Source organism: Quercus suber, unplaced genomic scaffold (genome assembly GCF_002906115.3).
Source record: "Quercus suber isolate HL8 unplaced genomic scaffold, Cork oak 2.0 scaffold_262, whole genome shotgun sequence".
In the NCBI taxonomy this organism is placed as follows: Eukaryota; Viridiplantae; Streptophyta; class Magnoliopsida; order Fagales; family Fagaceae; genus Quercus; species Quercus suber.
This window is the reverse complement of record NW_027069718.1, coordinates 378,343-391,370: the sequence shown is the minus strand read 5'-3', so window position 1 is coordinate 391,370 and position 13,028 is coordinate 378,343. Positions and strand designations below refer to the sequence as shown.

The 13,028-nt window shown below is 36.8% G+C and overlaps 1 protein-coding gene across 1 annotated transcript; it reads left to right on the top strand.

The window, feature by feature from the left end:
* The first annotated feature begins 785 nt into the window (after positions 1–785).
* On the top strand, positions 786–11,439 carry LOC111992850 (probable glucan 1,3-alpha-glucosidase). The gene is given in 7 exon segments (XM_065781287.1): positions 786–1,931; positions 1,934–2,592; positions 5,350–5,623; positions 5,835–5,970; positions 6,685–6,895; positions 8,225–8,431; positions 10,883–11,439. Coding segments are annotated over 7 exon segments (2,877 nt in total). The 5' UTR covers positions 786–910; the 3' UTR covers positions 11,252–11,439.
* The last annotated feature ends 1,589 nt before the right edge of the window (positions 11,440–13,028 follow it).

Sequence of the window (13,028 nt, the reverse complement as noted above, 5' to 3'; positions counted from 1 at the left end):
GTATATATTGTTATTTAAAAACTAAAAACATGTATTTAAATTCCTATACCAAATGACCCCTTATGTTCTACAAGTTTCAATTATGAATTTTGATCTATAAAATAGTTATTAAACCCAAGCCAGATGGTAAGTTGATCTAGGGACTGGGACATTGAATCGTGGGTTCAACAATATTACTAAATAAAAATTAAATAAATATATTATTATATATATATATAAAACTAGATATTGATATTGATGATTAAAACACAAAGTATTAAAAGCCGTTTGGTAACGTTTGTTTGTATTTTTTAAAAATATGCGTAAATGAAAAAGTGTATAAAAATGCGTATATTGTTATTTAAAAACTAAAAACATGTATCTAAATTCCTATACCAAACGATCCCTTATGTTCTACAAGTTTCAATTATGAATTTTGATCTATAAAATAGTTATTAAACCCAAGTCGGACGGTAACTTGATCTAGGAACCGGGACATTGAATCGTGGCTTCAACAATATTACTAAATAAAAATTAAATAAATATATTATTAAAAAAAAGTTGCCGGATCGGATATAATCATAACCCGATTCAGTGTCCAAACTCTCAAGTGTCCGTTTGATAAATATTATTTTTTATCAATTTATTTTATTATTAAACTAATTTTTACTATTATTTATAAATTTTATTATACTTTTTAATACTATTTATAAATTACTTTATTATATTTTTGATAATTTTTATTTTTTTCTGCAATCTTCACGGTAAAAAGTTTTAAATTTAAGCAAAATACACGGATCGAAACAGACTCTCAGTCCAGTCCACTGCAAAATCGCTCAGCTAGTCTATTCAGCCACTCCTATTCTTTCCTTTCTCCATTTCAAATCCCCCCCCTTCCATTTCCATTTCCATTTCCCATGCCAACTCTCCAATGAATCCACCCCAGATGAAAAACCTCACTCTCCTTCTCCTCCTCCTCCTTTTCCTCTTCTCTCTTCACCTCACCTCAGTCCTCTCATGGAAAAAAGACGAGTTCCGTAACTGCAACCAAACCCCTTTCTGCAAACGCGCCCGCTCCCGCAAACCCGCCCCCTCCTCCCTCATCGCCACCGACGTCTCCATCTCCGACGGTGACCTCGTCGCCAAGATCACCAACCGTCGCGACGATCAAATCAAGCCGTTGATTCTCTCCCTCTCCGCCTATCAAGACGGGATCCTACGGCTCAGAATCGACGAAGACCCTTCTTCGATCCCACCTCCGCCGAAGAAGCGCTTCGAAGTCCCGAACGTCGTCGTTCCCGAATTCACAAGCAAGAAGCTCTGGCTCCAAAACCTTGATACCAAGACTCTAGACGGAGATTCATCTCCGTCCTCGATTGTTTACTTGAATGAGGAATACGACGCCGTACTCCGCCTCGAACCGTTCGAGGTTTACGTCCGCGACAAATACGGTGGCAAACGCGTAATTTCCCTCAACTCCCATGGCTTGTTCGATTTCGAGCAGCTGAAGCACAAAAAACCGAAAAGCGATCAAGAAGAAGAAAAGCACGATCATGACCAATACCAAGACGACGATCAAGACCAAGACCAAGTCCAAGTCAAGGAAGAGAAAGACGAAGATGAGGATTGGGCTGAGAGGTTTCGAGGTCACACCGACTCGCGGCCGTACGGTCCACAGTCGATCAGCTTCGACGTGTCGTTTTACGGCGCCGATTTCGTCTACGGCATACCCGAACACGCTACCAGCTTCGCTCTCAAGCCGACCCGAGGCCCGGGGCTCGAAGACCACTCCGAACCCTACCGTCTCTTCAATCTCGACGTGTTCGAATACGTACACGAGGCTCCTTTCGGCCTCTACGGCTCGATTCCCTTCATGATCTCGCACGGCAAGTCTCACGGAACTTCCGGATTCTTCTGGCTGAACGCGGCGGAGATGCAGATCGATGTGTTGACTGCCGTTGGGACGCGGATTCCGGGATCTCATTGCCGTCGGATAGGTCTAGAATCGACACATTGTGGATGAGCGAGGCCGGGATTGTGGACGCCTTCTTCTTCGTCGGTCCAAAGCCTAAAGACGTCGTTAGACAGTACACTAGTGTGACTGGAACTCCCGCGATGCCTCAATTGTTCGCCACGGCTTATCACCAATGTAGGTGGAATTATAGGGATGAGGAGGATGTGGAGAATGTGGACGCCAAATTTGACGAAAACAACATTCCTTATGACGTTTTGTGGCTTGATATCGAGCATACGGATGGGAAGAGGTATTTTACTTGGGATAGAGCGCTGTTCCCACACCCGGAAGAGATGCAAAACAAGCTGGCCGCGAAGGGAAGGCATATGGTTACCATTGTGGATCCTCATACTAAGAGAGACGACGGGTATTTTTTGCATAAGGAGGCGACTCAGAAGGGGTACTATGTGAAGGATGCGAATGGGAATGATTTCGATGGTTGGTGCTGGCCTGGTTCCTCGTCTTACCCTGATACTTTGAACCCGGAGATTAGGTCGTGGTGGGCTGACAGATTCTCTTATGAAAACTATGTTGGATCCACGCCTTCGCTGTATATTTGGAATGACATGAATGAGCCTTCTGTGTTTAATGGTCCTGAGGTTTGCCACTCAACTCACATGCTTTTACTTTTGTTTGTTGAGGTTTTACATTTTTAATTGGTTATTTACTTTTATCATTAATTTATGCTTACTGTTATACGATAATGGAAATGAATTGCTTGAGATTGAATGAGTTTGTAGTCTCCATCAATGAAATGCTTAATAATGAATATACGATGGTTGTCGTATGACAATGTATGCAACTGATCAGACTGATCGTGGGCTTGCTAGAATGCTTAAAATTTAAATTAGTTATGTAACTCTATCCTTTTATGATATGTTTTTGTGCTTTGGTAGATGGAATTTGGTTCCTTACTACATCTCTTTGTTCCCTCCTGTTATTTCAAAAGGCAGTTAATTGGTTTTTACAATATTACACTATTTTTTAGTTTGAAAAACAAATGATGAAGAACAAACACCAAGAGGCATAGATTATGTCTAAATAGTAAAACTAAGTTAGGAGATATAAGTAACTAAGTTGGGAGTGTGTTTGAGAACCTTAGGATATAAAATACTACTAAGTTGTTTACCCATGAGCTCCAAATGTGTTGAACGTGGCATGTGATATGTGAGAACACCACCCTTTGATGGGTCCCCCATAGACCTCACCATGAAACTTATGGCATGTTTGGATGTTTAAAAAAGGAGGGGGAGTAGAGTAGAGGGAGGGAGAGTAATGCAATTACCTTGTTTGGAAGTTTTTTAAAGAATGAGGGGGAGGGGTTTGGAGGAGTTTGGAGGGGTTTGGACTCCCTCTAGCCCCCCAATTTTAATTCCCCCAAATTGGAGAGATTTGAAGGGGGAGTAGAATACATAAACTATTGACCAAGTAAATTACCTAATTTACCCTTATTATATTAACAAAATTACATAAGGGGAAGGGCTAATTACTCCCTTCCCCCTTACTAATTTTAAAAACATCCAAATAAGGTTAGATGCAAAACAAGCTGGCCGCGAAGGGAAGGCATATGGTTACCATTGTGGATCCTCATACTAAGAGAGACGACGGGTATTTTTTGCATAAGGAGGCGACTCAGAAGGGGTACTATGTGAAGGATGCGAATGGGAATGATTTCGATGGTTGGTGCTGGCCTGGTTCCTCGTCTTACCCTGATACTTTGAACCCGGAGATTAGGTCGTGGTGGGCTGACAGATTCTCTTATGAAAACTATGTTGGATCCACGCCTTCGCTGTATATTTGGAATGACATGAATGAGCCTTCTGTGTTTAATGGTCCTGAGGTTTGTCACTCAACTCACATGCTTTTACTTTTGTTTGTTGAGGTTTTACATTTTTAATTGGTTATTTACTTTTATCATTAATTTATGCTTACTGTTATACGATAATGGAAATGAATTGCTTGAGATTGAATGAGTTCGTAGTCTCCATCAATGAAATGCTTAATAATGAATATACGACGGTTGTTGTATGACAATGTATGCAACTGATCAGACTGATCGTGGGCTTGCTAGAACGCTTAAAATTTAAATTAGTTATGTAACTCTATCCTTTTATGATATGTTTTTGTGTTTTGGTAGATGGAATTTGGTTCCTTACTACATCTCATTGTTCCCTCCTGTTATTTCAAAAGGCAGTTAATTGGTTTTTACAATATTACACTATTTTTTAGTTTGAAAAACAAATGATGAAGAACAAACACCAAGAGGCATCGATTATGTCTAAATAGTAAAACTAAGTTAGGAGATATAAGTAACTAAGTTGGGTGTTGTGTTTGAGAACCTTAGGATATAAAATACTACTAAGTTGTTTACCCATGAGCTCCAAATGTGTTGTACGTGGCATGTGGTATGTGAGAACACCACCCTTTGATGGGTCCCCCATAGACCTCACCATGCAACTTATTAACATGTGACTGTTAGGTGTAGCACTTCTATAGGATTAAAGGAAATGCTTATAATGAACAATTGCATGCTTAAACTTAGGATTTATTGTTTTCTATTTTGCAAGTAATGAACCACTGGTACATGTGCGTTTGCAATTTTTCAAGGTGATGTTCTGGTTCTGAAAAGTGTTTACTCAATTGATATTTGTGGCTGTTTGAAGACTATGGAAAGAAGAACCCTCAAATTCAGATCAATGCTTTTTAGTTTTGAACCTCTCTCTCTCTCTCTCTCTCTCTCTCTCTCTCTCTCTCTCTTATAAATTTGTTTGTTTTATAGGAGAGATTAAAGAAAATATGGGATGTTCATTATTGGTTCTCAGGTATAGTGACAAGAAAGTTGTTTGGAGCTTGAAGGACAAGTATTAGCAGAGTATAAAATTAAGATTTGTTATAGTATATTAAAACATTACAATAACCTTATCTTCTTTATGATATTCTCTTGTTTGAAAGAGTTGAATACAGAATCTTTCGAGATTGTCACTCATTAAACATATCAGACCTATTCTATGTCTTTTTACATTGTCCTTATTAACACAAATTTACATTTAGGAGGAAATGACCGTATGATTGAGTGAGAGATTGAAGTTCTCAACTTTTACTGGTGTTGGCATTGAATAATCTAAACAAATTCATAGGTCAATAGGAGACATTTGATAAATGGTGACTGATTCGTAGAAGATTATATGACCTTGTATTCTGATAAGAAATATTTTTAAGAATATATCTCACATGATTGTTATTACTAGTCAATGACACTGTTTGTAAAGTAGAATAGCTTGAGATAACTCTGCTAGAGCTTACTCACCGAAATAAAAAATTCTGAAGGTAATACATTAACAATTTTTTATGATCAGTTGACAATGCCAAGAGATGCTTTACATTATGGAGGTGTGGAGCACAGGGAATTACATAATGTCTATGGGTACTACTTCCACATGGCAACAGCTGATGGGCTTCAAAAACGTGGAAATGGGAAGGATAGGCCTTTTGTTTTGTCAAGAGCTATATTTGCTGGAAGTCAAAGGTATGGAGCAATTTGGACGGGAGATAACACAGCAGAATGGGAGCATCTCCGGGTTTCAGTCCCAATGATTTTGTCACTTGGTCTTACTGGAATTTCGTTCTCTGGTAAGTGTTGTTGATTTGTGTAAAAAGAAAAAACCTGCTTATTTTCACTTATAAACTCTAGTTCAACCGATACCTCGTACCCTATGGGAACAAAGGTCGAGGTCATGGACAAGACTTTACTTTGTGAGAGTGTTTTTACTTGCCAAAAAAGAAAAAAGAACCCAACTTTTTACTCCGTAAAAAGGGTCATAGTTGATTTTCTTTTCTGCAGGTGCGGATGTTGGTGGGTTTTTTGGCAATCCAGAGCCTGAGTTATTAGTTCGCTGGTATCAAGTTGGTGCTTTCTATCCTTTCTTTAGAGCCCATGCCCATCATGACACGAAAAGACGTGAACCATGGTTATTTGGGTAGGTAGCCCTCTTCTTTTGAAGTAAACTACCCCCCCTCCTTCCTCTCTCTCTCTCTCTCTGTCTCTCTCTCTCTCTCTCGTCTAGCATACTATTGAACTAACTTAAAATTTGCAATCAAAATAATATTAGTAGTAGATATATTTTGTTGGTAAATGGTGAGAATCAGAAGTAAGACTCCACGCCACCCAATAGGCACCTTTAGTAATGTGCCATGACGGTTGTCTTGTATTCTATATTTCATTTCACGAAGTTTCTGACTTAATAAAAATTTCTTTAGTTCAATGAGATAACGTGCTTTAATTATCTGGGAGAACATAAATTTAAAAAATATAAATATGAAGACTGCAGGCATAAGGTTTTCAGGTAAATTTGTTATCTTAAAATGTTTGATACCAAAATTATAATCTTCATGGACTCTTGAGACTATTACAGGGGCTAAAATTGAGCCGAGCAGACTTGGCATTTTTTATTACTGTCTTTGCTACCCTTTGTGCAAGTGTTTGACACAAACAGAACTCATTGAAAGATATTCAAAAACCTGATTTTAAATGTTTGCAGTTGTACATGCAACAAATATCTCAATATGCGCATCTGTTTGATACAACTTTCAGTCATATTCTCACCTTGAATGCTTTGGTTTCAATACCAGCTAGCCTAGTGTTGTGATCTGTTTTTGATAATTTAAATCCATGGACTTTTACATAACTGCAGAGAGCGAAATACAGAACTTATAAGAGATGCCATACATGTCCGTTATATGTTGCTGCCATATTTCTACACATTATTCAGAGAGGCAAACACTAGTGGTGTTCCTGTCGTGCGACCATTGTGGATGGAATTCCCTTCTGAGGAAGCTACTTTCAACAATGATGAGGCTTTCATGGTTGGAAACAGTATTCTGGTGCAAGGGATTTATACCGAGGTACAGCTGTGAGCCTATTATATTATTTCTAGTAGAAAATTATCCTCCAGTTTGAATCACTAGTCATTTGGCAGGAAATAGTATTTTAATATAAAAGTATAATTTGAAATGTAACCTGAGAATATAACACTTGCATATTTAAAATGAAAGTTGTAGTGAAATCTCATTTCCAAGATGCAATTTCATGCTGAGGCGTCACAAGTGAATTTCCTATTCCAATTGGTTTGTATAAAGGATCGGCTTTAAGTCTGTCTCCCGTAGCATTGGTTATGGATGAACTCACTAGATCAATTTAAGATGAAGTCTCTTGTTGTATCTTGTATGCTTTTTGCAAAAAATATAGTTTAGTGGATGAACTAGACTTGGAGTTAACACCAAATTGAAATTTGGAGGGATGCTTTGGAATCTAAAGGTTTTAGGTTGAGTGATTGCTATAAGGCTAGCTCCTATTAAGTTAAATAGTAAGTTTTATAAGATTGCTATAAGACTAGCTAAGCCATATGGTACCAAATGTTGGGATATTAGAAGCAACATGCTAATGAAATATAAGCGCATCTGAAATGAGAATATGAAGAAAGATACAATACCAAGTACAAAAATTCATTTAAAGATAGGGATTACTCTTGTTGATGAAAGGATGAGGGAGAGTCGCTTGAGATGGTTTGGTCATGTGTAAAGAGCAATTAGTGCACCAATGAGAAAGTGATACGATTCAAGTCAAGGGAACAAAAAGAGGTAGAGAGGAAGACTTAAAAATAAAACTAGTAAGGGTTGTAAAAAGAACACATTAACTAAGGTGGTAGCAATGAGTATGGTTTTGGCGAGGATATAATGGTAGAGCCGTAGAGGAGAATACATGCTAACCCTAATTAGTCTATGAGGATTCATAATTGAAGTTTTGGGACTAAGGCATCATTGTTGTTGCTGCTGCTGCCGTTGTTAGAGCTGGAAACCTACCAAATGTGCACCTGACAACTAAGCATTAACTGGCGTTTTCAAAATGCGAGTTCAAGTTTGTTGCTATAGGTGGACTTTGCCTACCAAATGTGCACCAGACACTAAGCATTAACTGCCATTTTCAAAATGCGGGCTTTACCTACCATATGTGCACCAGACACTAAGCAGTAACTGGCATTTTCAAAATGCGATTTCACTTGAACTTGCATTTTGAAGATGCAAGTTCAAAAAGTACCATATTCTTACATTTTTTTCTAGCATTCCGGTATTTTTGCATTTTTATATTAAGAATACTATTTCCTGCCAAATTACTCTTGTCTCCTTTCTTCTCATTTTGTTTTATCACGAACTAATTTATTGGTATCTTCTTAGCGTGCTAAACATGCATCAGTGTATTTACCTGGGAAACAATCTTGGTATGACCTGAGAACTGGAACTACTTATAAGGGAAGCATGACCTACAAGCTGGATATCTCAGAAGACAGTATCCCTGCCTTCCAAAGGGCAGGAACAATCATTCCAAGAAAAGACCGGTTTCGGCGAAGCTCCACGCAGATGGTGAACGATCCTTACACTCTGGTATGTATTTAATGCTGATCTGACCTCCATAGATTCATGATATAGCAATCATACCCTCATGAACATGTCCAAGTTACCAATGTCCATATGTTTTGACCTTGCTGCTTAGCTCCTTCAACTTTGTTACAAGTGTTGGCATTAGATTGAAAACTTATTATCTTTTTGGTTCCTAAGGTATCTTTTGGGTAATTAAGGAAACTTTACTGTTCATTCAAAACCTAATTGAAATTCAGCAGGCTATTTTGAAAATTGGAAAATAACTATGTTATATGGCATATGACTGATTTATATTTTCCATTCATATTTAAGAAATAAGTATATAGACACCATGCCAATGACCTTCAAGTCAAATGGCATTTCCTAGTATTTCTAATGGAGACGTCCATACTTCGAATACCTAAGAAAAAGGTCCATATTATAATTTCCCCACTTAAAATGTCCATAGTCAATACTTAGCTTTACATTCTTTTTCTTTTTCTTCTCTTCCTATTTTGATTGATCATTGTTTTTTGGGATCTTAATTGTATTGCACCCATAGTATTTTTCCTGTGTACATGGGTCTGTTATTTTGATTGCAATAAATTTTTTATTACTTATCCAAAAAAAAAAAGGTATAAAAAAAGAAAAGAAAAGGAAATAATAAGAATATAGAAGTCAGATGTGGGTGTATGTCGTAGCTTTTGGTTTGTTTACCGCATGCTAAGAGTTAGGATACATGTTTAGTGATAGTAGGGTACATTATTTACTTTTAGTTAAAGAAGAAGAAAGTAGTTGTCTTTGCTTTCCACTTTACAAAACATATAATTGCAAAACAAAATGAGATTTTAAGGAATGATTATATATGTATATATATATATAGGATAAAACTTAGGTACAGTACTTTAGGTGCTATTCGTTAGGTCCCTCTCTTAAAATTCAGCTATATGGCTATTTAATTAAAAAATATACTTCCATCTCATGAGAAAAAATCTACATGGCAAAATCTTAAAAGGGAAACCTAAAGAATAGCACCTAAATACTGTACCTAAGTATTAGATTTATGGTTAAGTGATTAAATTCACAATTTCCTAACAGCTTAAGCTTTTAGGACAATCAGTAATTTAACATAATATCAGAGCAGGAGATCTTGAATTCGATTCCTGACTTTACTCTACCTCTTATTTAAAATGTTAAATTCCCACTTGTTGGGCCCCCACTTATTAAGGGGAAATTTAGACCCACAAGTGAGGGAGAGTATTAAATTTATGATTAAGTGATTAAATTCACAATTACCTAATAGTTTAAGATTTTGGGACAATCAGTAATTTAACACTAAGTTTTGCCCATATATATATACTTATATAGATAGATAGTGGGGGAGGGGGAAATTAACGTTCAAATCACTCAAACACCACAAGTGGTGTCATTATCACTGGGCTGTTACTTGAATCCATGAATTTAAGGAATGATGTTCAATAGTTACATGGGAGAAATCAGGTTTTGTCTATATCAAGTGGTTCCTTTAATTAGGTGCCTACTTTGATATTTGACATATTCAATTTAGCAAAAATTGTGTGCAAAATGAGATGTAGCCATAAAGTGGGGGAGACATATTGTAACAACACCTATGCCTTGTCATTTCAGCCATTGAAATGAAATATGAAAAGTGTGGTTACCAATTTAATTCACTGACAAGGCTAGCAGTGTTGAATGTTTTGATGATAAATGTGATAATTCGCCAAAGAGGTCCTAAACAATATTCAGAATGCTAGTTTACCTGTCATATTTAACATAAAACCAAGAAAATTTTGAGGCTGTCTTATGATGAATGTTTTTAGACAAACTTGTTATTGTTATTTCACTTCTTCGAATATTGTGACTGTGATGCCCAATATTGATTGGATCTTGAATTAAATTAGTTGATTGGTGTGCGTGCTAAATCCCACATCAGGCATACAAATGGTCTATCTGGGCTATATATACAATTACAAGGAGCTTCAATTGTGATTAGACTGGTCTTTTTGGGATATAGCATAGATGTGGCTGGCACTTTTTCGTGGGTCGTTATAGTGACAATTGAAAATTGTGGTTTATATTATGGATCAACATAATGAAGACCTATTAGATTCTACAGCTACTTCTTTCTATCTCTTTGCACATTTGTTTGATTATTATGTTACTTACTATAGAAACATCTTTAGAAATCTGGGAGAGAGATTGAATAAAATGTGCACTGCTCTTTAGTTCCTCTCTTAAAATGCATTGCAACGATTATTTATCATGCAATAGCAACACTTAGCTTGATTCAGAATAATGATTTTGAAGTTGGGGCTTGGAAGAGCACTTCTCTTTTCTGCATGAGTTCTGCTAGCTACAATGTTACTACTAACTTGTTTTGTCATAAATTGCTAGCTTTATTAATAGCATAAGCCACAAGCAACTGATTGCTGAATTCTCTTATGTCTACTTTAGGTGATAGCTCTTAATAGTTCCCAAGCAGCTGAGGGTGAACTCTATGTTGACGATGGCAAAAGCTTTGATTTTAAGCACGGGGCCTACATTCATCGTCGCTTTGTGTTTGCAGATGGCAAACTGACATCTGTAAACCTGGCACCCACTTCCTCAGGTAATTCCCGATTTTCAACATCATCAGTTGTTGAGAGGATTATCCTGCTAGGAAATGCTTCTAGACCAAAGAGCGCTCATATTGAGTCAACAAATCTAAATGTTGACATTGAACTGGGGCCACTGTGGCTTCAACGGGGACGTGGCTCGGCTGTTGTAACTATCCGCAAGCCAGGTGTCCGGATTGCAGATGACTGGACCATAAAAATTTTGTAAGAACCATTGAGTTCAGGACTTACTCGCGGGAGGAAAAATCTCCTTTGTTGCCAGTAGTAGAATATCGTTGTCAGCTGTGAAGTTAGATTTATTTCCCCCATTTTGACTTTTTGAGTGAACATGGAGAAATCTAAAACTCAATTATGTTTGAAGGTGAAATGTTAGTTACATGATACACATTGACAGAAGGTTTTAGGGCATTATCTCTTCTTTGATTGTTGCTATTCTGTGGGGGCATTTTGAAAAAATCAAAAGAAATGGAAAAAGGAACAGAGCCTTGTTGGATCAGATGGTAAAAGACAAGATGCCATGTTAGAGCCTCTCCAAGAGGATCTCTAAATTCTCACCCAAATTTTAAGAAAAAAACCACTTTTTATATGTTTACCTAATCACTTTCAAAATACAATCCTAACAAAGCCTCTTTCCTTTTTCTGTTTTATTTAAATAAACCCTCTTTTCTTATTTTAACCCTTTCCATCAGATTTCTTCTTTTTTCTACTCCAATCTTCATTTGCATCACGAACTCACTACACTAATAAATTTTGAAAGGCATTGAATTTGAGGCGCTGAAAACTCTGCGAAGTCTTCAAGAAACTAGTGGTTGCTGTTGTTCTAGCCTTTTTTAATATTCTGGGTACCACATTAGTACGCTTGTAGGAAAAGACATGAAAATTTTGGAAAGACAAATTGAGCAGTGCCAGTCAGTGAGACAGTGAGCACTGTGCGTTTAACAGTGATTGCAGTTCCATGAAGGAAAGGGGCGAGGGGGCGCAGCGAACTGCTTCCCAAGTTGCATTGCATGGGGAGTAGTAATTCCACTTTCACTGGCTTCTGTTTCTACACTGCCACTTCTACCAATGATTCCATTGAAGGTGGATCCTATTCTTCTTACACTTCTAAGTACACCATTCAGGAAAGGTTGTTAGTAAATGTTCCATTGAAAGTCAACTTAGCTCTTTATAAATAGAGGCAAGACAACTTATTGTATTTTGTAATCTAATTAAAAGATTTTTTTGGTTGATATATAAACTCAAACAATGATGACTCAATTTGCCAAACAAATGATTTATTCCGTAGAAAGAAAAGCTTTGCCAAACAATAACAATTTAAAGTTTAAACGAATTACTTATCAAAACACATAATTATATTTAAATTAGAATTTTCTAACCAATTAAAAATTCAATGAGTACTCTAGCTTCTAAAGTTACTTGCCATGTTTGGTTTAGTTGTTCTCATCACTCAAATCTCAATTTTCATTACTCATCACTCAAAATTTGTGAGCTCCACGAGTGAAAGTATTGTTTGGCTAGATTCTTATTACTCAATTCTCATCACTCATTACTCAAAACATTGAGAATGAGTGACGAGAAATGAGAATATATATATATAATATATATTTGTTTTCAAATATTTAAGTTATGAGTTAAATAACAATTTAGTAATTAAATAAAACTCGTGGGACCCAATGCATTGTGTTGTCACATTAGACATCAAGACCCTCATCTACTCCTCTCCATAATTACTTAGAGTGCATATGTGGCTAGCATTCCCTTAAGTTGTGACAAACTCACATCTTCTGAAGGACGAGGGGTCTAAGGACAATTTCAACACTACTAAATCACCTTACATGTCAATTATAGACACTTTATTTTGTTTTGATCTATATCTAAAGTTCTAAGTGTTGATGATAATAAGCCTCAATTTTTATCAAAATGATCAACATTGTGCGTCAACCCAATGTTTATCCTCAAGGGTTAAACCCCATTTAAAGCTCATT